The sequence below is a fragment of the Scatophagus argus genome, chromosome 20, assembly GCF_020382885.2.
Source record: "Scatophagus argus isolate fScaArg1 chromosome 20, fScaArg1.pri, whole genome shotgun sequence".
NCBI lineage: Eukaryota > Metazoa > Chordata > Actinopteri > Scatophagidae > Scatophagus > Scatophagus argus.
The window spans coordinates 11,011,858-11,038,997 of NC_058512.1; the positions used below are offsets into that span (position 1 = coordinate 11,011,858).

The 27,140-nt window shown below is 40.0% G+C and overlaps 1 protein-coding gene across 1 annotated transcript; it reads left to right on the forward strand.

The window, feature by feature from the left end:
- Window positions 1-2,403: 2,403 nt before the first annotated feature.
- On the forward strand, window positions 2,404-26,068 carry fam163ba (family with sequence similarity 163 member B, genome duplicate a). The gene is made up of 3 exons (XM_046374247.1): window positions 2,404-3,521; window positions 20,483-20,598; window positions 23,375-26,068. Exons 2-3 carry the CDS (start codon window positions 20,506-20,508, stop codon window positions 23,810-23,812), a joined length of 531 nt encoding a protein of 176 aa, XP_046230203.1. The 5' UTR covers window positions 2,404-3,521; window positions 20,483-20,505; the 3' UTR covers window positions 23,813-26,068.
- Window positions 26,069-27,140: the final 1,072 nt, after the last annotated feature.

Genomic DNA, 27,140 nt, shown 5'->3' on the forward strand with positions numbered 1-27,140 from the left:
TCACCTTCTACTCTCTTCCTGCCTTCTCGTTTCTCTTACATGCTCACTTATCTTTCGGCTGCCGCTACTGATGTGTCAGCAAACATAAACGACATGAGACGCTGTAAAGTCGGCTGTTATTCAAAGAAAGAGGGGGATAGAATGGGGGAAGGGTGGGGGGGAGAACCTATTTAGGGAGAGAATGATAGTCCTTTGTGTAATCGTGTTTGTGTGTGTGTTTGTGCAAAAAGCCTGGGGGTCTATCTGACATTATCCTGCCTGGAACAATCCAGATATTGCCCCTAAAACTTTCCCATGATGCTCTGTTTTCAGTTTGGGAGAATCTTATGCATGGACACACAGAAACACACAAACAGTCTGAATAATTAGGATTTGTCTATGTGACAAATGATCCATAGCTTGTCAACAAACATTCCCACATTTTGTGGTGAATCTTGTTGTTTTCTCTTCTATCTAATAGTCCTAAGACATGTTCAACATCGTCTTGATTTAGCTCTTTAGTGGCCTGTGTATTTTTGCATTAACATGCAGGACAGTATTGATCATCAGGTTTGCCAACATTACAGCAACATCTCGAACACCAGAAACTACAGTCTCAATAATGAGGAGAGCATTGACTCAACAACTTTCTGCTAAAGTCTAAAACAAGCCTCACAGAAAACATGACTGAAGTTAATTATATTCTACTTTAGTACCACTTTAGTATTATATTGCACTTGAAGCAAGCCTTTAAGTTACACTTACTGAACAGTGACCATTGTGGATAGCTGTGGCTATTATATACTGCTAAATGCTAAAATATAGTGTAACAGAACCACAAGCATTAGTCATGAAATCAGCAGTATTACTCAGTAATGTCTTACACAGCAATATCTGTCTAAAGTTTGCATTAGCTAACATTAGTTCATATTAGTCACTGTGAGCCACAGACCAAGAAAGGCTGTATGTATTGAGGAATGATGTGTTTTATTGTTTGTGAATTCAACTTACTCAACTTTGGCTTTTAAATGGTTCCTTACAAGTTTGCTAATGCTCCAATCACCAAATCTGAGTGACATATCGTTTGATTATCCAGCCTTGACAAAAGGATTGTACTCAGTTACAGGTGTTAATATTACAGTGTAGACCCAACGAAAAGCTTGATTTAAATACCACTATCAAATCTATCCAAAAAAAGAGAATAAAAGCTATGAATATGAGCTGAGCTTCCTCTCAGATACACTGACACACCTCACAGCATGTGCACGCACTCACACACACACACACACACGCACACACACACAGAGGGAAATGGATAAAAGCAGAATTCACCTCAACATGACCAATCCTACCATCTCATTCTCTCCTAATATAAATATTTCAACACTGCACACTCTCAAAGTGCACTAATCTCCACTTCTGTGAGTTTGAATAATGAATGCAATAAAAACTCACACTGCTACTCTTAACATTACCTCAGACTTCCCTTCGTCTGGTATGAATGGGGGAAGTGAGCCGTTGGATTGGATCATTAGTGGAGACGGTGAGTGAAGAGTTTGGAGGGGAGAAAAGAGTGAGTGAGAGAGAGAGATGGAGAAAATGGGGGTAAAAGCGGTGAAACAGATCAGATTCAGAGGCCGACAGCAGTGGAATACTGTGACACGAAGAAAGAAACAGGGATCACATGGGACAGGGTACAAGCAGGAAACAGTGTCTCACATCCATGGATGGCTTTCGAATATGTCCTGTAGTCAGACATAGTGAAAGGACAAGAGACAGAGTGGGGTACACAGAGAGAAAATTATCCTCCCAGGGACAGTTGTGTCTGTCGTCCTAATGGAATTTAATGAACGTTTTGTTCCAGACAGAGGGCCAGGTTGTTTTTCCACCTTGGCTGAACCTTGGGCAGAGGACAAGGTGTAATTTCTTAATTATCTTTATAGAGTTGGCTGTCACATATGCATATAGCTTGGATGATTAACTGCTGTGATGATTGTAAGTGGGAAGCTTAATGAATCTCTTTCTAAAGTCTGCAGCAGATTCTGGTTTCCAGTATAACAGGAGGAAACAATGGAGGCTGACTTTCAGGTTTTAGGTTACAGTTGGCTGTGTGATGGTTACTGGGGATGTTCATCCCGCTACTTCATCCCGCCATTTCTCCAAACAGGTGATGATGACTTTCTGCACAACTCTTTTCATATGCATGTGAAAACATGTTTGTGCCAAGTCTGTACTGCTTAGAGCTTTTCAGAAATTATTTTTATGTGGTGAAAACTTGTAACGACAAAAACTCTGCATCCTTGGAGCTCACAGACTTCTCCTTGGAAGTCAAAAGGGGACCTCATAAAGCATCTTGTCCCTCTTATTATTCATTCCCCCTCTCTCTCTCTCTCTCTCTCGTCTCTCCTCTCCAGCACCCATAGCCAATCTGAGCCTGTGACTAAAACGCCATCTCTCAAGCTGCACACTCCAGGCTGCATTCATTCAGTGGGTCTGCAGGCGCTACGAGCCACCCCTGAATTTAAAGTGCATTTGCACTCGTCTCGTCGCTCTGCAGGGATCAGCAAATATACGGAAATCTTAACAACCCTGCAAAATATACAGTAGCCTATATTCCCTTGGACTAGCCAGCTACAGATACTTTGTAGCCCCACAGCGACCGACCAGCTTGATTTTGCCAAGCATGGGATGCAAAGAGAAAAACACACTGGAAGGAGGGAGGCGATAGATAAACAGATTGCCAGAAAGAATAAAAAAAAGGGGGAAGTGCAAGAAAAAGCCCCGCGTCGATTGGCCGCGGATCCCGGTGCAGCGCTACAACAAAAACCTGACCTCGACCTCCTCCTCGGACGGTGGGAAACTGGTTGTTGAAATGGGGATGTCGAGATTTTGTATCACCCCGTCTCCTCCTCCAACACGCATGCTGCCGAGGCTGCTGCTGCTGCTGATGTTTGCGTAGGAGTGTTTTATTTTGCGGACAGCCTTTGGTAAACCAGCCTCTACTGTTCAAACAACTCCAGACAAGCGGTGGATGGAACTGAGCGTGTGTGTATGTGGCTGGTCGCCTGCTCCAAACTCACCTTTCCAAAGCTATTGTTATTATTGTTATTATATTATTTTTATTTTTCTCGTCTTTGGAGTGGTTTTTTTTCCCTGTTGTCTTTCTGCGAGTCTGGAAGTGGACAGAAAATGTTTTGCATGCGAATGACCAGATTGTGTCAGGAAAAGTAGTCCTGAGCAAGAAGAATTATTCAATAACATTTTTCTGAGGACGCGTCAGCTATTTTGTCTTTTCTTTCTTTCTTTCTTTTTTTTTTTTTTTTTTTTAAAAAAAATCACAACACTAAAAGGGATCAAGCCCAGCTGGTCGAGCTCTCGTTTTGCTGGTTACTCTGCAGGCACTGAGGGCTTTTTTTGATATTGGTTTCATTATTTAGTGACTGACGTCGACACAAACTACAACCAGCAGAGGTCGGGACCTGAGCTCCAAGGAGCCACCACTACCCTAGATGTGACCCGGTGAATTCCTCTTATCTCTGCAGGTAAGATTACTCAACCTGTAAGATATAAGGTTCATCCCCTGCTCCATTCAATTAACCTCATGCTGGAGGTTGGAGGCTGGATTAATTTTTTTGAAATCTTGGTATAATTGTAGCCAAATGATACATTGGTTTGTTGAGTCTTGTTCTGCTTGTAAGAACTTTGAGTTCTTGTTTCAGCACCATGGACAGAACCGCATTTGTCTTGCAGCAGGATGGGAGGAATATCTGCTTTTCCTCTCCTGATTTCACCCAGAACATTTATAATTCATTACAGTCTGTATACCCAACATTCAGTCCAATGTACATGCAGCTGATTGTGTTTCTAGAGGCATGAATGAAACCACAGCCAAGATTACAGGAGTTGGACCTATGAGATGTAGATATGCGAACATTCAGGGAGATAAAGGAGAACGAGAGAGTTAAGGAGAGGTTCAGAGAGGTGCTTTGTGTGACAGACTTGCTGGCTGGCCCGGCTTGCCACATGCTGACAAAACAGCATGGCTTGTGAGCCACAGCTACTGTCACCAACTGTTAGCCATGGTCACATCCAAACTGTTTGCTTCAGATATTTTTAGGCTGGGTGGAAATGCATCTCAAGCAGCATTAAGACTGTGCAACACAAAAAAGCATCCCATTGAATGCGGTTTAAATGACAAAATATTTTAGGCAAAGGGAACACGCAGGATGCAACCCACCACCCACTGCGTGTTTTGGAAACACTGTGGTGGTGGATGAAGTAATAGCTAACCAGCTAAAATGTGAGCCCACAAGTGTGGTCGGGAAGATTCAATGGCAGCGTTTAGATAATATTTGCTGTCTCTAAAAACAGCACAGGGGAGCATTAAATTGGGAACATAAGACATTTGCACAAACCTACATCATAAAAATACAGGGAAATAGTGTAGTTTATGTGTTATAACTGCGATTGGGAATAGTTATGGTATAAACCCTCTCTCTATTTAACAGAAGTATTTTGGTGGATTAATGAGTGGTTTTTTTTGAGTGAAAGGATGGAGCTTTTTATTTTTATTACCTTATTGAAATCTGGGCTCTATTTTTAACTGCCCAGATTGGAAAATATCTCCTTTGAAAGTACTCCCACAATGTGATGAAACATCTCTACCTGTTAGAGTATCAAAACTTCATTATGCTGCTTCAATCTAAATTTCAGCCCCACTTCAGGCTCGATGAACAATCAAAGGAAGAATCATAAACATTATTGTCAATTGTGCTTGTGTATCAACAGGCAGGAGTCACTGCTTGTGTTTACCTGAGCAGATCTCCCATAATGCCTCACCTCTCTCTTATATACTGAAAAGTCCTTTAATTTCCCAGGGTGGAATATAAGGTTAAAGGTTTCACGCTTAGTCAGTGATACCTGAGTTCTCATAGGTGAATGCACTAATGATATCAGTACTGATATATATATATATATATATATATATATATATATATATATATATATATATATATATATATATATATATATATATATATTTAACATGAGTTCTGCCTTTGCACCACAGTGTCTGGTTTTAAATATCCTAAACAATGCACTAATACAGTATGACAGCTGGGACAAAATCCTGTGCACTGAAAACTAAATAAATAAAGAAAAGATGCACATACATATGCTGTTCTTAGAGGGCCTACAACAATGGAAGAAGACAAGGCGGGGCTTTTGTTCCCATGGTGACTTCCTCAGTGACCCTCGGAACAACCTTGGCCCCCTGGGAGATCAGTCATACTCACACACACACACACACACACACTTAAGTCCCCCTTGGAGCCTGACTATGAGTGTTTCTTGTCTGTTTGCTGCTGCTCTACCGGCCTCTCAGTCATTACAGCAGGAGGGAGACGAGGAGGAGAGAGAGAGAGAGAGAGAGGCAAGGAGTTGAAGGACAAGCAGATGAGTGGGATGGAAAAGCAAATTTCAAAGACAGACTGGTGATGAAAAAAGATGGAGAAAGGTGCAGAGAGAAGAATGCATATAAAATAGGGAGAGAGGAAAGTAGAAGAGAAGGAGAGGAGGAGGAGAAGGAGTGAAGGTTTAAACACTGGCAGAATAGTCAAGTGTGAATGCAATTACAGAGGCAGCATAACCACTTCTTTTTTTATGTCATTTAAAGTGTACTCACATATCAGCTTAATTACCTTTAAAATGTACTACTGGGAGGGGAATCATGATAGATCTGCTGTGGTTGGAGATAAAGAGGAGTTGTGGAGTAGATGGACTGAGACTGGGGGGGAAGGGAATATGGCTGCTCAATGATCATGTTACAACCCGTTCCTCCCTTTCTCCACCCCTCCCTTTCTTCCCCTCCCCCTCGGCGCCACACTCTGCTCTCCCCTCGCAGCTACACCCTGACATGCTCACACATCACGCTCACGCACAGATGGGTACCCACGCAGACACCAATAACACCAGGCGCACGCACAAGCCGTTGGTCTGCTGCCCTCATCCCAATGACTGATTGTAAAAAAAAAAAAAAAAAAAAGCCTGAAGCTCATTCCAAAGAGTGGAAGGGAGATGAGGGAGGCAGGGAGGAGAAACAGCAATAGGGTGAGGAGAAACATCAGCAGAGGAACAGCTGTTCCTCTGTGTCCTTCCCTTCCTGTGCCTCATCATATGGCAGCTTCTGCATCATGTTTGTCTGTGAATTTTTATGACAGGGATAGTGCCAATAATAGTATTAGCTAATATGGTAAACAGATGCCTTTGTTATCAGTGTGATTAAAATAAAATTATGTGGGGGTTTTTTTGGCCTCATTTCCATAGTTATGGGCGTTATATTTTATTCAGCCACTTTAACGGTGAGATCTGGAGATGGGATCTCATCGCTGGACATATTTAAGAATCACTTCAAGCAAAATGAAAAACCCCAGTTTATCCCAGTTATATAAACAAACTAGTGTGAAATATTCACTACAGTCAAATCAGTGATTGCACCGAAAAACTGTATGCTCATAATCATGGTAAGTGTGAGGGCAAAGATAATCTAAGAGTAATCACTGTTCAATATTGGCAACAATTTTAAGGCTCACAAGTAAGAAAACATGGTGAAACTGGGTATTTCCTTAGAACCCTTCAGATTGTCAGACCACCTGTGTTACTTGCCCCACTGGCGCCAGCTGTTGCTTTGTTCTCAGATGTCTGCATTGAATTTAGCAAAATGTTAAAATAAATGCAAAGAATGATGGCAAAAGCTAAAACTGGCCTGTCTGCCTATGTGGCCTGCAGCGTGCTGCATATATTATACGCTAAATATAATGGCAGACGGAACGCAGCTCAGAGTAAGTTTACAATTTGCATAATGTCTTTAAGTATAATCTACAATACATAGTATATTTCACAGAAGCCGAGGGACTTTCTTATTACAAATGTTATAGCCCAAAGCTTGTTTTGCTCATTGCTCATTATGAGGGCAGCCATGTTTAGCTGTATAATGTTAGATCTGAGACTAAAAAGTTGCAAACGTCAGTCGCCATGGTCCTTTTGGAAAGTGATGAAACAAAAGGAACTTAAGGACAAGCAAGCTCAGCAAGGTCATGACTTGATCGCTGCAATAAGAGATGATCACAACAAAAGAGCACATTAGATTCTCATTCATAAATCCCTCAATTTCTGATGTGTTGTATCTCTGCACTTCTGCCTGACCGCGCTGTGCTTCATTTTTATCAGCTCAGACATCAGCATACAGTGTGTGAGCTTGGAAAAAGTTGGTTTAAGTACAATAAGGCTGGAACTTTTAAGCGTAAACCACCCACTCAAAAAACAGAAAAAGCGATGGTAAAATGTCAGTCTGTAATAGCCCTGTCACCATAGTAACCGAGGACCCGCTCGTACTTTTACACACACTGCCTCTTGAGCACTGACCATTAGCACTAACAACCCAGCAATCATCAGCCTTGAGCTTTTAGCACATTTCCTTCAGTCATGTATACATTTCATTAAAGATGTATAGATCTGTCCTTTTTATTGCATTTTCTTCTTCATCTGTTCTCAAAATACTTCTTCCTCGTCACCTTTCTTTCTACATCTTCTCTTTCCCACCATTTTTTCTGTCTACACCCACTAATCACTCCCCTTCATGCTGTATTTTCACCAACTTGGCCTTATCCACCTCTTTTTTTTGCTTTCCAAGCTTTAATCAGACATGTCCACTGTTCCTCCTACATGGACCTTTAGAACTTTAAAGGAACCCACAGATTCAGCAGTCACATGGAAAGAGATGGTCAAGAGATAGAGTTAATCAAGCACAGTGCCGGAAAAATGCATACACATCATGCATTTGATGTTTACTCTTGATGCAGCAGAACTTTGCTTCATATATGAAAGTCAAATGTGTGTGTCAGATAAGAAGACCAAGGAAAATTCAGAGATTAAAGCTGTACAAGTCTTTTCTGAGATAAAATCCACATCCAACATGATGATAATTTTTATCAAAAATTGCACTGTTTTTTTCTACCTAAACTCGAGCAGATGAAAACAGGTTTGGAAAAAAAATAGAGAGAGAACTCAAAAAAGATCATGGACAAGAAATATCATGCTGGTTGGAAACCACTAGAGGTCCACTAAAGGTCTATGTCAAGTAAAAGTAAGTAATTTTAGCCATTCGAGCAAGACATTTTTTTTTTTTGTTCAAATGAGAATTTGAATTGCCAGCCAACAGGAGATCAACACCAATAATTCAGATTATTGGTTAATTAAGAAAGCAAGTCAGGGATAGACAGAGAAAGGCAGAGAGAGACCATGCCAGAGTCTGTCAAAAATGAAAAAGTGCTGAATAACTCTCTAAGAATGCAAAGTATTCAAGCAATTCATTGCTGTGTGATGATTTCCTCAGTGCCTCAGATCACATCTGACTCTCCTGTGACTGCTCTAATGGTGTAACTTCTTGTGAATATGATGTTTGCTCGACAGGCTCTGCTTTGAATATGCAAAGTGACGTACAGCTGGACCTATCAATCTCTGTGTCAGAGGCACTTGTCTCTGCTTGTGGGTGGCACTGCTGTTCAAAGTGCTGTTAAAGACGGAGGCCTGATCGTGCTCCCTAAGGCAACGTGCATCAGCTGAACAGACAGAGAGCAAGAGCAGTGGAGAACAGACAGGGAAACAAAGACGGCAAAGTTAATGGAATGAGAGGCTAAACAGAGAGAGAAAAAAAAGCTACGGGGATGAGGGAGAGTAGGTGGAGACAGAGAGTAGAGGCGGTGGAAAGCACAAGAAAGATGACAAAAACTAAATGACACGGCTGGCAGTGTGCCAAAAATATGGATATGAATATATTTTAAAAAGATGTCAGGGAATAGCAGAGTCATGCAGGTGCCCAGCTGCCCTCCCAGAAAGCCAAACAGACGCACATACAGACATGTGCAAAGCAATTTAGCATATATTGCAAACATCTCCTTAATCATAAGTGTAAATACACAGATAGCTTCCAAGTTAAGTCTTGTTACACTAACAAACTGTTACGAAGGGAGGACTCCTGGGTTTTCACTGGTCCTCTCCCCTCCTCTCGTCTCCTGCCACAAACCGTATGCCAGTATGCCGTATGTCAGATGTGAGCATGAACAGCAGCAGCTGGAGTTGTGTAGCGGTGCGCACTGAGATAACCAGGTTATTATATTCTAATACGACTTGACCTTCACTACACCACCTCCTGTTCCACTACATATACTATGGCATCTGGCCAGGTGGGTGTTTGTGTGTGTGTATATTATTCATGTTGTGGGGACATAAATGTTGTGTTGTGGGGACTCACCTGTGTCTTTTGGGGCAAAAACACAAATTAACATTATGCAACTTGTTAAATTTTAGGGTTAAGACTCGGGTCAAGGTTAGACTAGGATTAGGGTAAATCTTGGAAATGGGAATGGATAGAAGTCAATATAATGTCCTCTGAAGTGATGGAAACACGATTGTGTGTGTCCTTGCAAAGTGTGAGTACTTATCCCTCAGGTATTGTATGGTGCATTTTAATGCACAAATTTAGATTAAGTTTCAGATGAAGTATCCATTATCCAGTATGAGGACATTATGGCGGATCAGCTTGCGTGTCCTTGACTTACTATGAGCTCACCTCTCTACACTCAGTACACTCAACAGTCTGCAAAAACAACCTTCTCTCCACTGAAACAGGCATTTTAACGGTTTACAGAGAAAAAGACATTTTGTCAGAAATCGAAAACATGAAGAGGTTTAAATAGTTATCAAGGACTGTTGGTAATAAGAAAAGTTTTGATGAAAAAAAATACAGATTGCCAATGACTTCAGTTCAATGTAGAGAAGGACATCAGTGCCACAAAAGATATTTCCACATATAAATACTGGTTTCATGTATCCACATTTTCAAGACTAAGACCTTGAGCTTATAAGCACGGGCGCATTCATACTGTACACAACAAAAGTTTGTTTGAAAAGTTTGAAAAAGCAGTGACACACTGTGGGTGACCATGCATGAAAACTGTTTGTTAGTGGGTTTAGACACAGTAGCAAACATGATAGGATCCCTGTGAACTGTGAAGTGACTGCATGCACTCGTCTGAGAAAACTGGCAACAAATTAGGAAAAACAAAGCAATGTAGAATCTGGTTTTGAATGTAAATTATTATATTAGAAGTAGAGATTGTGATACATGCAGATGAGATAACAAAGTGTTCTGTGAATGTGCAGCTGTGCCTTTGTGCATGTTGGAACCTCAGCATTATACAGAGAAAACTACTGTACTGTATAGCCAAAGCCAGGAAATGAGGAAGCCTATGCCTACAACAGCCGTGCAACTTTCATATAGTGAGAAGACATGTGTCTTTTAAAATTTGGAAAGGTACAAAATCATGCAACCAGTAATATTTAGCGGAATTCTTGATGTACAACATAGCATTTGATCTCACTTTGATGTATTTTGCTGTGAAGCCAAGCAGGTGCTGATGTGATCCGATGTTTCAAGACACATTTTCATCAGTCAATCCCAACTAAGCTGCCAAAGCAGGGGTTGAAATCATATATACTGTACCATACTGTAGCTGGAGGAGAGAAAGTAAAGTATGGAAAAAGTCTAAAATTGGAATGATCTCATTGTCAAGTGTCAAGGAGCAAATTTAATTTAATGGTGTTTTATCTAATTCAGGAAGGGGAAAAGGAATTCAATTTATTTGAGGGCAGTGTATTACCCTGAACAGAACGTATAGCCAGAGGCAAGGTTTCTGTGTGTGTCTGTGTGTGTGTGTATCCGTACATATTTTTACACATTTGAGTGTTTTGCAGTAACATATTAATCTGTCATGGGGCAGCCTTGGCAGAGTATTATCTGCTCAGTGTAAGCATGGCTAATGTTTTTCTCACCAGGAGGTCCTTACGGAGCTCAGAGTGTCATAACAAACTCTCCTCTGTCACTGCGATTTCTCAGGAGCAGGCATGACTGACACTGAACTTATAAACCAGGAGTGAACCAGGGGCATGCAGCAGCTACTGTTATTATCTAGTTTAGAGTTAGAATAGACACACGAATGTGCATGTGTACAAACATGCAGAGATTATGCATTGCCAGGGCTGAGCAAAATGTGCTGATATTTGGTTTTGTTTGTTGCATTTCATTATTGTATCGTTGGTATTTAATATGAAGGAACAAACAGCGCAGAGAGTTTGCATAAATACCTCTTGACGGACTGATATTCTGTCATAAACAGCAGTTCGTTTCTGAGAGTTGTTGAGTTGCAGCTCTGCTCTTGTCTGCCGTGTTTATGCAGCATTAAGCAGAAACAGTAACTGCTGTTCATGCTATTAGCGTGAAGCTGCCTGAGGTGTTGAGCGTTTGTGTGTTTGTGTGTGAGGAGATGACACTGGAATAAATATTTTGCTCTATTCACTTCAACTATTACCTTTATATTTAACAGGCATGCACACAATCACAGCGTTCTATCTAAATTGTCAAGTAAGACTGATTTGACTCATTGGTTGGTTGTAACTGAATGCTTGATTACAACGGCCTTGTCGCTGGACCATCATTGACTCTCTACATCAAATCATTGAGTGTAGTTTTGTGGTGTGTTCAGCTCTGCTGGCACTAGACAGGGCTCATCAGTTGCTGATGATGAGCATGTTGAAGAAGAGGAAGAGGAAGTCATACGATACTGTCTGTATTTAGCAGAGCTAGTTGGGGACAGATATTTCAGATTCCTACACCTAATGCAACCTTTTTTTTTAGGGTTATTTGCCCTCTCTGGTTTTGGGTTAGAGTCCATCAGTATATTCAGAAGCTCATAAAGTTATTTGGCTCTATAAAGTGTAAAGTGAAGTATTGTTTAAAGTAACGATTTGTATTTATTATGTAGGGCCAAAGGTAAATATTAGAGCCTACATAGTAATCGTCAGAGCCTCTAAAAGACCCTGAACTTGTCCATGTCTTTCCATGATGAGAGCTGAGGTGCATCAAGGACACCTTTTTACCTCTTGCATCACTTCAGTTTCAAGGCTAAGAACTGCTCTTCAATCAATCAACTGTGAAGTTCAAAGAAGTGTAATATCTCTGAGCCAACTTCAACTCCTGCTGGTGCCAAGATTATAGCTTGTCACATGCTGCCTAGTGGTATTATTTGCACAGCAGAGGGTAGAGAATGGCAGGGCACAGGGGAGGAGCAGGAAGTGCAGTGACAGACTGACAAACTGTGATTATATGAAAGTATTTTTGAGATAATTTCAAACCATTCAGGGGAAAAGGCAAATCTGGAAAAAATAATGTATTCACGTATGATACCCTTTTAAAATATTTTTTTGTTTGGCCTTTATGTGCAGTTCAAAATTAGACGGTTCAAAGTGAAAGATTCAAGAAACTTTTAGGTTTTTACATTGTTTGCATGTTAGACTATGACATTGTCCATTGCGTGCCAAACACATATGATTTTAACATATATATTTAATTTAATATACCCTTACATTTACCCTTACATGATGAGAGCCCTTATCTTATCTCATAACGTGACTTCCTATCTCACCTGATTGTGGCAGGTTGTGGCACTTACCAAGAAAACTATTCCTGTTCCATTTCTGCCCAAAAGTTTAGAGATGGCTGCTTCCATCATGAATTCAGGTGAATACAGATGACATTTACAATAGGTCCTTTATGATTATTCATGCTAAAGTACATTAGGAGAGAGCATAGCACACATTAGAGGAGGCTGTTAAAATTGTCACAGAATTCCCAGTCATTCCCACAAATGGATTAGGACCCCAGAGGAATACCTGAATAGACTGTTTAAAAACACAGTATGCCATGCACAAATTAGATTGCATCCAGTGCGTCCTCAACATGTTTAAAGTTACAGCGGTGCTTGTTACATCAGCATGCAACATGAACTGAAAGAATAACTAATCAAGGTCATTCAGACTGATGCATTTAACCAAGCAGCTGCATAATTAAATGAAGAGACCCCCAGTTCATCGTTACATTTTTCCCAACGTCCTCACAGTGCTATATTCATACTAGCCTAAAGCCATTTTTATGATATATTGTTCAAAGAGGGGCGCTAATTACAGGGATGTTGACCAGACAATAGTAGCACATATGAGAGGCATAAAAACTATTCCTGGCTTCCAATCATCACTACATCATCATCATTCCTCTCTTTTCTTCATCCATAATCCTGGGGCTTTGCTATTTTGTGTCTCCTCTTTCCTCTCTCCTCGTGCCTGTAACTGATCTCAGGATGTCTCAGTTCCTAAAATGCATCTTGAGGAGAAACATCACCATTTGGGCAGCATTTTGTAAGGAGCTGTTCTAACTGCATTCCCTATTGTTGTTTTGACTTTGACGTTACTTATATAAGATTATGCCATATTGTCAGTTGAATTCAAGTAAATATAGAAGTTGTCACAAACAATTTTATGCTCATCTGACAAAGATCTTAAAAGCTATAACAAAACAATGGACAGATGATGCAACTGTGCATCATGTCATATTTATTTGGCTCCAAAGCAGAGATGTCTCATTTTGTTAAATGTCTGTTCCCTTGACTCCTTTCTCCTCAAGTTTTTTCCTTGCTTCCTCCACTCACGTCACAGACAGAAGGGACTAAGGTGTTAGGAGAGGAGACAAGGAGGATGTACAAACTGAGAGATGAGAAGAGGGGCTGGACTCTCTTTTTTTCTTTATGCCCAACAGCCTTTGGGATTTCCAAGACTCCTGATTTAAGGTCAGATTTTGCGTTAAGCCAGTCAATAGCTTTCAGTAAAGCTAAACAATAAGGAAATGTTTTACCTTAGGTTAGCTCTGTGTTGTCATTATTCTTGAAGGTAGGTACAGGGACACAGATAAATGGTAACACAAGAAATCTGTCTACATCTGGTGAAATTTTGTGCCAGAACAGGGTGAGCTGGAAGCCAGAGAGGCAGAGTCAAGTGATGCTGCAGTCAGGGTCAGTGCAGCCAGACAGGATAATACTGTGACGAGGCTTAAGGAGGAATTTTTAAGCTTATTAAAAATGTGTACTTCGCTCTATTAGTGTGGGAGAGGTGGGTTTGTGAAGATTTATTTGGGTCTGTATTACCACTTACATTAAGGCTTAATGAAGATAAAATAGGTAAATAAATAAACATCCAGTCAAATCAATGTCACACCATTGCATCATAGCCAGAGCTCATTTTCATGAATTTAAATTCTTCATCATGGTAATATTTAGTGAGCTCATCTTCTCCCTCTCGGTGAACACTTGCACATGCACACAGGCTTCAGTATCATTTGCATTCTAAATTATATTGACACACTGACATTTCATGCATGTTCCAATCTCGAAATTACTTTTTGAGCAAATCAATTTAATTAGTATTAATTAATTAGATTCAACTGCAATCTCCTTTATTTAGGATTGAAGGCAGACTTTTATTTTGGCAGAATATAAATATTTGTCCAGTGAAAACTCTCTCCTCATCTCCACTATGCAGGGATACTGAACATCCATTCCATCCATACGAGAAAGGATGATTCATTCGACTAAGTCTTGGAGGAGTAGTTGAACATTTCATTGCCTTTCTTTCAGAGAGTTAGGCGAGAAGATCATTTGTTACCACTCTTATGTCTGTGCAGCAAGTTCAGAGTTATGTTTGGTATGTTTTTTTTTTCTTTGACAAGCATAAGGACTGCAAGTGGTGAGAGACACCTCTAAAGCTAGCTAAGATGTTATAACTACTATGTTTCATCAGTGTGTAATAGACATGTCAATCGGTGGGTTTTAGGGGGAAATACATGCTGCAACTATTTCTTGGAAAACTACAGAGGTTGCCCTGGACTGTGCACTGATTAACTGTTCATCAAGAAATAATTTGAGCATGTAACTTCCTCTAAAGCAAGTTTTCATTACTGTTTGTGTATACATTAAGCAAACAACATATAATGTGTCTACAAGTATATTTCATAACTCTACAGAGAGCCAGGCTAACTGTTTCCCCCTGCCTCCAGTCTTTATGCTAAGCTAACCTCTTGGCTGTAGCTCCACACAAGTCATAAGAAAATGACTGCATTTCCCTAAACCTTTAAAGCTGGACAGCTGTTTCACAAGCACATGACAGCAGGACAGGTTGTTCTCCAAAGAAATAGTAATGAAGCGTACAAAGTGTCAAACTTCATAATCTCCGTGATCACATCAATATTTAAGTGATGGTTGATGAGATGAACATTGCGGAATGGAAATCTGAGTTCATTTTAATTTCCTCAGATAATATGATACATCCTGTAGCAGGAAGTTATATAAGACATGAATTATTTTGGCAAGTACGAGCTCAATACCCACTGATTGCAGTTTATTAGAGGGTAACAAAAAGACTAATCGACAACAAAAAGCTGTAATCAGAGAGATTTAATGAAGGTCATTGTGTGTTCTTTTATATTAACTGACTGGAGATCAGTTATTAAAAACTCCTGGCATAGGAAACTTGAACCCTCTGAAGGACGTCATTCACTAAACTTTTAAACATAAATACTTTTTTAGGACTGGACTTGGCTTGCATCTTTCCCTCAGAGAACCACGTTTGTGTGTGTGTGTGTGTGCGTGTGTGCGCCTCGTCTTTGTATATGGCTGTGAATATATGTGTGAAATCACTCTCTGACAGCTACAGCTGTAATAAAGCTCATCCCATTGTTCTCGGGGCATGTTATTGTCTCTTGTCTATGACTCGAACCCGCCACCTACTGCGTGCTTCTTCCCCATTCAGCTGAAAGCCTGTCAACAGCCATTATTCCTAGCAAGACCTCTGCTGTGATCCCTGCCATGTTTCATCAAAGCGTGGCAGTTTATTCCAAAGCCCACTGTCTGAGCATGTTAGCTAGTACTAAAATTATTGCATGTGAGTGTTTGTGTGCGTGTGTGTGTGTGTGTGTGTGCTCTGCTATTCTTCTTTTGCCCCTAACTTCTTGTCATTCCTGTGGACGAACGAACACCAGCAAAGGAGCTGAGCAGACAAGTTTCTCTTCTCCAGTGGTATTTCACAATGGAGTCTGGGTTGCGTTTGTGTGTGTGTGTGTGTGTGTTTAAATAATTAACGCTGTTTGTTGCCTTGCTGCATCATATCCCTGACACACTGTTCTGATTAAGGGAGCCCTAGGTGATACACATTGCCAGCCTGCCCTGAACAATGACTAATGCATCTATATATCTGTGTGTGTGTGTGCATGCATGCATGCATGTGAGTACTTTTTCCAGTGTCATTGGTTATGTACATTAGTGTGTGTAAGCTTGTCAAAATTTTGTATAATTTTTTTTGTCTTTTTTTGCAATAGTAATGCAGATATTCTATACCTGCTTAATATTACTCTGCCATGTACTGACATATCCCCTCATTATGTGTGTGTTTGTATGTGTGTGATCTATTATTGTGTGTGTGCCTATAAGACTGAGGTCAGAGGTTAATTAGTAGGACCAGATCTCTACTGAGACAGTTCAATATCACCATAGAAAATACAACTCATAACAGAGGCAAACAGTTTTGCATTTTCTCTTAGCTATAAAACAAAATATTATCTCTGTATTAACATTATATTTTTGATTTGTATGTTTTACTAAAAATCAATACATGCAAAACTGTCAAACTATCCACTATGTGAAGTATTATCATAAGACTGGTAAAAACGCATTTTTTTTTTGTCAGGGATGCCAACATATTGTATGTAAAGTGTGACTCGCCCCAGAGCAGCAAGTACACCAAGGTGCAAACACACCATTCACATATTACATCTGTCACTGACAACCTCATAAAGTTGGTGTGACAAACTTGTTTGCAAACAAACGCCTATTTACAGCTAAGTAACATTAGTGAGTAATGTGTCTGCTCACCAGCTGAATGTAAGTCAGGTATTTACTCTCCTTTGAGCCATATTTTGAACTCTACCAACTCCCGAGGGAGGTATTGACTGTTTGACAAGTAAACTTTGTCTGTCTGCTGTTTGATGATGAGCAGACAATGTACAATGTTTTTTTTAGAATATAGTAATAATTATAATATCTAACAATGGCTTAACTTAAACCTGCAATAACCTGCCACTTGGGGGCAGTGGAAACAACCTATGAAAACAACACTGACATATCACCTTTAACCCTGATGTGGCAAACTTTCCTAATTTCCCATCTAAAAGATCAACATTAACATTCATCTGGAATCATGTGTCTGTCTACTTGATAAATGGAAGGTCCAACATTCACTCTCCTCTTAACTTTGTTTTTGTTCTCCAGCGGTTAGTTCATCAGCTAGTTGCTAATTTTGTTTGGCTGCTGTTTGGCTGGTGGTTGGTTGTAAAACCAAAGAAAGACAGAAAGAAAGAGGACAAAACTCTCCATAAAGTCTAGTGGAACTGCAGAGTTGGGTGATAACTCGCTGCAGGGTGGTCACTAAAAATGAGACTTTGCACATCACGCATTGTCATTTGATCCACTGCAGATATGAAAAGATTGACTAGTGCGGCTTTAAGTTCTTCATTAGATAACTCATTCATATTTATTAAAGTTCAAACTTAAGCAATAAGTGAGGACTTGATTTGAAGCCTGCATTACAGCAGTCTGTAACAGCTTCAGCTAAAGGTCAAAGACTCCTTGATTTGTCTTTTTTTGACACCAGAAATGTCCCAGTAATCGCCACATATCCCTCTTCACATCAGCTCACAGCCTGTAAGGTCAAAATACTCTATTCTTGTTGTTCTTCCATATTGATTGGGTTGGTGGCCTGCAGATTGGATTAGAGTCCAGTTCTATTCCAGCCTGAGGGTGTCTTACAGTAGTAAGTTTGTGTGAGTAGGCTGACGGATGCTGATGGAGAAAGTGGAGCACAGTCGATGTAAATTCTGAAGTGGGTAAGCAGGAAATAGTACGACTGTTTCCATTCACCTCAAAATTCCCAGTGTTTGTGTCATCACTTCTGCTTCTTTTTTCACTATTTCTATTTTAGGGTGTGTCCATGTCACAGATGAATTACACCTTGACAACACAGGCCTATACTGCTGTGTGCTTGCTGCTGATAATGGCTTGCACCATTGAGTCATAGCTTAGCAACAAGCCTGCTGGCCTATTTTTGGTTTCAGGCCATTATCCACAATACAGTTTGATGGTGTGGTTCTACAACACATCCAGACTGAGGATGTAATGACGGGAAAAAAAAAGGTCTGCACCCACATCTGTCAAGTATCCGCAGGGTTATCCCCAAATACACTGAAGTTACTAAACCTGGGAACTGAGTGACACCTTTTTCATTTCTATTTTCTTGTGCGGTGAAATACGTATCTGTGCACGGCACATTTTTAGATCAGTGACACATGGAAGGGAAGAGGCCAAAAGTGTACTGCAAGACAAAACAATATTAAGTTAAGAGATGGGGGTAAAAACTTTATGAGATCAAATTATTGTAGGAATGTGCACTTTTCTAATTTTTCTATTTTCCTTTTGCATTGACGTTGCAGATTTTAAAAGAAATGCTTAATAATAACAATAGCATCAATGGGGACAGTTTCAAAGAGCAGTTTTTGCAGTAATCAAACAATCGTGTTGAAATATTTCATCTCTTCCATGCTGCAGCTGCTGTGAGCGCTATCTGCGTTCTGCACAGTACCGCACTTTACAATGTAATATTGTGTAATGCTGCATTATGGTTATCACAAGTACAACACCCAGCTATAACTGTAACAGACCTCACAGGATCACAGTCGACTGTGAATTTGGCCCAGTGAGGTCAGGCAGCAATGCATATCCTTCAGACAAGATTTACATTGGAGTTCATCTTTAACTGCTGGTGTTATGTAGCAGATTATTATAAGTAATGGTACAGTGTATCGTTGTTGGACACACACTGTCTGCTACAGTTCCTGCTTTACTGTAAAGGGAAGGCAGAACAAAGGCATACATTTTGACAACTGGAGTGACTTTACTATGTTTGTGACTAATGTGCATTAATGTAATACCTTCAAGAGGAGAATGAATATTTAAAGGTTCAAGGCCCAAGGCCTCTTTCATTAATCCAGCTGCTGTAGAGACTGAAAGGAGGTAATTAAAGGCAAGTATTGATCTAATTAACTGAGAATGAGGTCAGCTCAGTCTCAAGTCAGTCGTACTGCTGCAAATTGCTATCTGCACGTGATTTCCCAAAGCTCAAACTGTATGAAATATCAACCACCTGAACTGACCAAATCAACAAAATAACTGTCTCTTGCAAATTGCATGAAAGTTGTGGCTTGGGTTTTGTGTATCACACAATAAAGAGATCACTACACTACATGCAGTAAATGACATATAAATGCAAATGATTGCAGATAAGTCATTGCGACAGATAACAGTAAATGTAGATCTGCAGTGGGATTCCTCAGAGCTTGATGAATGAGCTTTAAGCTCATGGGTTAACATTTCGATTAGTCTTTGTTGTGAGCTCTGGTTTTAGGTCAGAGTTCACAGGTCGCCCACAGCTGTCAGAGTGGATGTTCCCTGCTGACTGATGCAACAAAGGTCATGGTCTCTTTCTCTCTGTCTGCGTTATGCAGTATATCACGTTATTCTGTTTTCTATCTGCTCATTGTTGAAATACCATGAAATGTTTGTCACTTTAATTGCAAATAAGACTTGCCATGTCACTGTGTCATATTCATATATATTGTCTGATAAGCAGACTGGGTTCATTCTAAGATGTTTTTTTTTTTTTAAGGTTTAAAAAACTCTTTTGTTCTGCTCTTCTGTTTTAATTAACTCGAGTTGACAAAACCTTTTAGAGCTTTTTTTCAGATGGACATTTTGAACTTGTGCTGGCTGTGACAAAAATCAGCACACGTGTGCGAATCCCTTCAATTACATTTTGTCACTGTTTCACAAACTGCTTTGATACTCCACTGGTTTGTTATGTGATATTATGTGTGTGTATTATTGGCCTCTTCATCTCCATACACCCTCTGTTTGTTTCACCCCTCGCCATCTATCTCTCACACCATGATCTTCATTCTGCCATCATTCCGTCTCTGCCTTTCATATCCATTCATCAAATCCCTTTCTCTGCCTATTAGCTCATCCTGACTTCTCTCTGCGTCTCACACATGTCAGTGCACTGCTCTACTCTTTGTTTACCTCATCTGCCTCAATCACTTCAACTTTCCTCACTCCCACCATCCATTTATCTCTTTCTGGCTGTTCTGTTGTTGAATGCTGCATTCCCTCTCTCTCACACTTCTTTTTCTGAGATCCCGTCTATGTTATGAGCAGCATTTGTAGGATGACTTTATTACATGTCTCCTAACTGCTGGATAATTCAATAAGCACCACTGAGATGACACACAGTTGTAATCTACTTAATGAAGCCACTGTACTGATGGGTTCTGTGCTTTCCTCTCTCGTTTCTTCTTTCACACACTTCCTACCCTCCTCTGCTCTTTTCTTCTTTTTTTCCCCCCCTCTCTTTCTCTGTCCTCTCCTCCCATCTTCCCTCCCCCTCTTGTTCTATGCAGGGTGTTAATGGAGAGCCATTCGAATGACAGCCGGGACAGTGGTCATCACTGGTGGAATCCTAGCTACAGTTATCTTACTCCTTATCATTGCAGTACTGTGCTACTGTAGGCTGCAGGTGAGGCCACAGCTGCTTTATCTCTGAAAGTTTAAAGAGCTGCAAGGAATGGCTGTCCCTGAACGTGGCATTTTGCTGACAGTGAAAAGATGATGTTAAATAATAAGTAAAGCTGCTTTAATCTGTGCAACTGTGCTTGTGACACTCAATTACCAGGGAAAATAACATCTATAAAAACATAATAAGATAGGGTATAAACTCTGTCTTATCTACGTTTAGAAAGTTCTGCAACTGTATTTAGACGTGCATCTTCCAAATCAGATTTTCTCACACTTTACACTCTAAGCATCACACCGACATGCGTAGGGCCATATTTGATGTATTGTGAGTGAGAAAATGCTGTATAGTTTATCTTGAGGGGAACATGAATGCCTGAACCAAATTTAATGATGATCCATAAAGTAGTTGCTGAGATGTTTCAGTCTGGACCAAAGTGTCGTCTGAATGACTGACAAAGCCATCCCTAGAGCCATGCTGTGACTAAGATGCACAAATATGCTAATGAAGCAAAAAGTCACTATATGTCATGAGTTCTTGATCTGGTCTCTGGGACTCAGTGTCTGCAGGCCATTAGGGACAGATCATTATTGAAACTAGAGATGAATCATCTGTTCTACACATAGTAGAAGAGAAAATATTGACGATTGATATAACAATGTGAGGTTAAAAAAAAGAAAAAAGAAAAGAAAAAAAGCCATATCTACACTCTCAAAATTAAGCTCCAATACTTTTCATTTCCACAGTAAGCAAAAAGAAGGCATTTTAGCACTTTGCTTTCAACAGCACTTCTGCTTTAGTCTGAACCCAGTCTTCTCTACAAAGTCTTAAAGTTTAGCAAATAATTCCTTTGATGGGAATAACATGTTAATTGCATTACAGACTTCACTTCTACTTCTAATTCTACTAAGCAAATGACATTGCGGTAATTTTTAAAAAGTCATTATGCTGTCCATCTTTCCATGGGGCTGTGCACTGATTTCTGGAGCACTGGTATCTGTGTTGTGCTGTGCTGTGCTGTGCTGTGTAAGAATAAAATGAAAGCAGAATTAGGTGAAAAGAACTACCTTGTGTTTTCATGCTTGACAAACTCCATTTAAGTTGAAATGCCACCAGGAGGGATTTCTGCAGTTTGTGAGTTCTATTCCAGCATGTGGGATTGTTTCTGTTTTACATTACACTGTATACTTTGTGTTACGCTGAACTAAACACCAGTGCATTTCACTGTTTGGGGTTGCAGTGAAACATTAAAAATTTTCTCATGTTACAGAATATGCAACAAATAGAGTTACAATTGGACTTATGTTTATTGCATTTTAGTCCATTTTCTGAAGAAATAGGTTGGATGGTATGGGGAGTATGTTTATTTGAGTTACATAAGAGGATGGATATCACCTTTACAAGGCTGGTTTCAATCTTCTCATGTAACTCTTCACCAGAAATCAAATGTTGTGTTTTTCAAAATGTCAAAGCTTTGCTTTAACTAATAGACTTTTAAATATTCTAATCTTTAAATCTGCCTCATCTTGTGCAGCTGCGCAAGCTGTCTAAATGCCATGAAAGTGAATAGTAGAAATCAAAATGCTTTACACCCACTCAGACCAAAGTGGTTTGAACTGACAAAACAACTGCACCAACAGACTGACACTGACCTTGATTTATGGCTCGAGGCCCTCAGTAACAGAGCTAAAACTGGCTTAAAGTTTGCTGCTATCGCATATCTTTAAAATACTAAAAGGCACTTTCACACCTGTGGGTCTGAGCTATTTTTCAACACAGAACTCTGAAACTCATCCCTCATATCAGAAAATATGTGCGATAACCAACTTAATCTTATCATGTAGCTCCTAATTTGAACATCTGGGAATTATGAAGTGCAATCATTACTTTGGATTTAGATTTGAACAGCTTGGTCGTGGGACATGAAAAATACATAATTTTCCTTGAGGGAGCATAATAATAATTTCATCAAAGAATTCCAAATTCCTGCTCAAGCTCAGATTCAAAAACTCCTTAGAGTATGTTTACAGACTCTCTTCCAAATATTCAAATTGGTTCCATACGGAACATTACAATAGCAGTATCCAATAATACTTTATAGTTAGTCTGTCTTGACTAGTGGAACATAATGCTGTTTCTTAAAGGTACAATAAACAAGGTTCTCCATATCCACATGGTGATTCTGCTTTCCAGTCTTCAGAAGTCAGTCAGGCCACCTGCCCACAATTTATATGGAAAATGGAGGAGCGGAGGTTTGATACCAAAACAACAGGCTGAAGAGGCTGGGGAGTTGTTTCTCGAGTGAGAGTCCAAAAAGCATCTCGGATAAGCTCTTAGAATTGATTAAAGTTCTTAGGTTTCTTATATTTCACATCAAAATCAAAAGTGATCTCCAAATTATGACTTCATGTTAGGTGGCAGAATGCCAGGAATGAATGTGACAGCTATATTTGAGAGAAAGAGCCACCAATTCTCTATAGAAAGACTGTAAAATACTACTACATGACCATAATTATTATATTATGGAGGCTGACCTTATTGGATGGATAATAAATAGATGGTAATTTACCGTAACATTTATTTTGCTTTGGCAAACAGACATTGACATCTCACTGAAATGAACGTCCTCCTTTTTCTCTTATCTTGTTATTGTTCTTTGACATTCTGTTATGTCTCTATTTAACTCCCAACTCTCTCCCTTCCTCTTCCTCCCCCCTTCCCTTCTTGCTCTCTCATCTCTGCTCCTCATATCCCATCCTCCTTCCTCTCCCACCACCAGTATTATTGCTGCAAAAAGGAAGAGTCTGAGTCGGAGGAGGAGGAGCCAGATTTTGCAGTTACATCCCGCCTTCCGCCCGTCCACTCAAATCACAACATTGTGGCGGCGACAGCCGCCGCCTCCTCCATCCCAAATGGCCCCGCCCTTTTCTCCACCCCTCCTCTGGCCAGGAAACTAACACGCTCACAGACCTTCTGTCCATCCTGTACGCACTATGAGCTGCCTTTCTACCTCCAGCCACCTCAGCCGCAGCTCCACCATCAACCAGATGGGTTGAGGAACGGAGGTGACCGCATCAGCTACCGCAGTGTTCAGCAGCAGGATCTGGACCTGCCAGTGCCTGTGAACATTTCAAACTACCGTAAACCAAACCTCGCCCGGTCGGTCACCATGAGGGACATGTTCACACGCAGCTGTAGCATCAGCACTGATGTTTAGCTGGGCGAGGTTGGACTTTGGTGTAAGTTTATGTTTAAATGAATCTGGATGGCCTAGACTGGACTGGACTTAAGTCAGACTGTATTTTTATCATCTTGACCAGTTTAGCACAGTCTAGTATGGTCTGATCCAGTCTGGTATTGTTTTCCTTTTCACCTCTTGCAGAATGGAGGACTGAGATGGCTCTCAGGACAGGATTTTCAAAGGTACTATGCTTGGGTCCAGGACCTTACACTTGGGCCAGTGAGTCTGAGAGTTTAAAGTATTCAAAAAAAATGAAATTACCAATAACATAAACTTCTTTGTTTGTTTTGTTTTGAATAGCTCTTTTGTAAAGATAAGAATGGAATTTGTTTTACAATTTGATAAAGTTTGCGTAGCCCTATGTTCTCTGGATTCTTCTGCCCATGGTCTGAAAATGAAACAGATTCCCACCATTTCAAAATGACATAATCGGCAGGGATTTTCTCTCTGCTATAGCTGCTAGGAACAAAAACATGATAAGGTGAAGTCCGGTGTTCTCCTCCCACGATGGGATGATCTGTCTGTTCCACCATCCACAGATTACAGCGATTATAAAACATCACTACAGTAAGGGATGGGGCTCTCGTGTTTTAGCTTCCAACAACAGACATTTTAAATAGACTTAATGTAGGCCATAATATTCTAAGACATAAAGGGCTCGCAGAAGATGGAAATCCCTGCTTGTTTTTCACATCCTTTCATGGAGGTCTCCAGTTTGACAGGAAACTGGTTCCTGTGAGTGTCTGCTGACAACATAAAGTGTATATATAGTATATTATACTTCAGCAGTGATAGACCTCTGTGTTATTGCTAGCAGGGTGGACTAGGTGCCAAAGGGGTGTGGGTTCTCGCATTTGTGTGCATTTGTGTGAGTGCTTGCATGCATTTATATGTGTGTGTGTGTGTGTGTGTGTGTGTGTGTGTGTGCGTGCGTGTGTGTGTGTGTGTAAGTCGACCAGTTGTTACACCAGAATTCTTATACCATACAATTAAACACAGTCTGTCACCCATACTGTATGTATACCGAACCCAGTGCTGGGTTGCAATAACATTTTAAACATTTATTGTCAAGGGTGAAGACACATTAGTTTCCATAAATTCATGTTAAAGCTAAAAATGAACCAACCCGATGAGACGGCAGACCCTAAGTGGGTTTGCAGCTATTTTGTAAATGTTTATTTTACTGATTACTGCTATCACACAGACTCCAGTTGCAGGTGCCAGTCAGAGGAGCAAAAAGTTTTTACGGCAACACTTAACTTAACAGTGTGATATTCATTATAGTTCTTCACTTAAGTTTCATTTTGTGGACTCTTCACTGCATTCCTTGTGTTGTCTAATTTGTTGATATATAGATTCATGCTCAAGATTAATTCACCTTTAAAGGCACGTCTATAAATATTTAACGGGCCATAACATACACTCCAATCCCGCTCTCTCGCTCCCTCTTCTTCTAACTCGTTGGACTGAGGAATATTTGCTCTTGCTCCAAGGTACTCAGAGTTCCTTCCCGGGATTGTTTTTATTTTTTGTGCTTGGCTGACCAGCCTGGTTGGAGGGCTGATATACTGACTGGAATTTTATGGACACAGGACACACATTTGATGAATAAAATTATTTACTGCTTGATATTTCAAAGAAATGCTGATGGTTGCGTGAGGGACTTGAAGCTGACTGGATTGTCCCCTCTTGATAACCATACTTCTCTCTCTCTCTCTCTCTCTCTCTCTCACCCTCTCCTTCCATCCCTCCCAAGGGGTGAAACAGTGAGTGATTTTTTTTGTTTTTCCTCTTGTGCTTCCCTGCAAATACATTACAACACACACACACGCACACACAATTCTTAATGCTATGCTTTCCTTAATTTTTAAACAGAAATGTGACAGTCGCACAAGAAATGTAGTGCCATAAAGAATTATAAGAGAAATTTATTATTATCACTATTATTATTATTATTATTATGACTCTTATTATTATTACTACAAGTGTTGCAGTGTTGCTTTTACCCTGCCTAGTTAATTGCTTTATTTTATGGTCCAGCTGGTTTTTCAAACTCAGTACAGTACAGCAGAAATGTTTCTGTTCTTGTTTTTAATGTGTAACTAACAGACACATTGTTGCTAATAAAATGGTGTGAAAATCCTTTGTTACTGTGCTTTGTTACTGCAGCATTCGTATTCAAATGCAAATGAGTGGCATTCCATTTGATTTCAATAATTTAGACTTTTAAAAAGATGCTTGCATTGTGCACTTTTACGTGAAGTGAAGCCTCTTGATCTGAAGGTTTACCATAATGAGAGTCTGTATTCCCAGCAGGACTCCACAGGACCCCGTTTCTGCTTGCTGCCAAATGTTGAACAGTGGATTCGACTAAAAGCATGGTGCATTATCCCGGATTATCTTATTTAGTGAACTGCTAAACACAGGGCAAATATCGGCTAGCTGAAATATGGTGTAGTGGAGCACCACACCACAAACAGCAACAGAGCCATACAGAGAGTCCTGAAAGCGATCTTGTAAATAAATAAATAAGGTGTTTTTTTGTTGGTGTTTGTTTGTTTTTTGTCGTTGTTGTTTATTTGTTTTGTTTTGGGGGTTTTATTTGTCTAGACTGCTGGATTTAGACCAGAAGTGTCAAACTGACTTTTATCCCATATCACATCAGCACTTTTGGTTGCCATCAAAAGTCCACCTGTAAATGTATAACTATATACATATAAAACACATACAGATTTTTTCAGTAATATCTTAGTAAGTAACAACTAGCTCCAAGCAGAAGTCTAGTAAAAATAATGGCAAGCAGACAAGCGTATTGTGGGGAACACAGACTGCTTTTTAATTCTTCTGCTTTGTGTTGCTTTTCTTTGTGGCTAAGGATAACATGCTTGGCTCCAGGTTTGGTGTGAAGTGCGGCTGTAGATTACATTTCTTTGGCACTGACAGACATAACCGCCTTGTCTCCATTAAGGACAAACATGTATTCACTCTTCTGTGTTTCTCTGCATCGACTTTGTTTTTAATTAATGTTACAGGATGCAACCACTTAGCTAGACTGCCACTGTTGTAAACAACTAAATGTTGAGACACTTGTGGCCAAATGCATTCAGTGCGTGGAAAACACAAACTGGAAGCATTTTGGGATGTTTATGGACATTTTACTTTTCTAACACATAATAGCATTGCATTGCACAAATTAAATTGACATACTTGAAGTGGCAGGCAAGTCTTGAATTTGATGCAAATGATTCAAACCATTAGGTTTACTGATCCAAATATCTTTGTGTCTTTGTATCTCTGAAGAAAA

Bases quoted from the DNA above. Each gene is read 5' to 3' on its own strand.
- fam163ba (XM_046374247.1), top strand. From the start codon at position 20,506: ATGACAGCCGGGACAGTGGTCATCACTGGTGGAATCCTAGCTACAGTT. The intron at 20,599-23,374 runs GTGAGGCCACAG...TCCCACCACCAG, and splicing joins TGTGCTACTGTAGGCTGCAG to TATTATTGCTGCAAAAAGGA.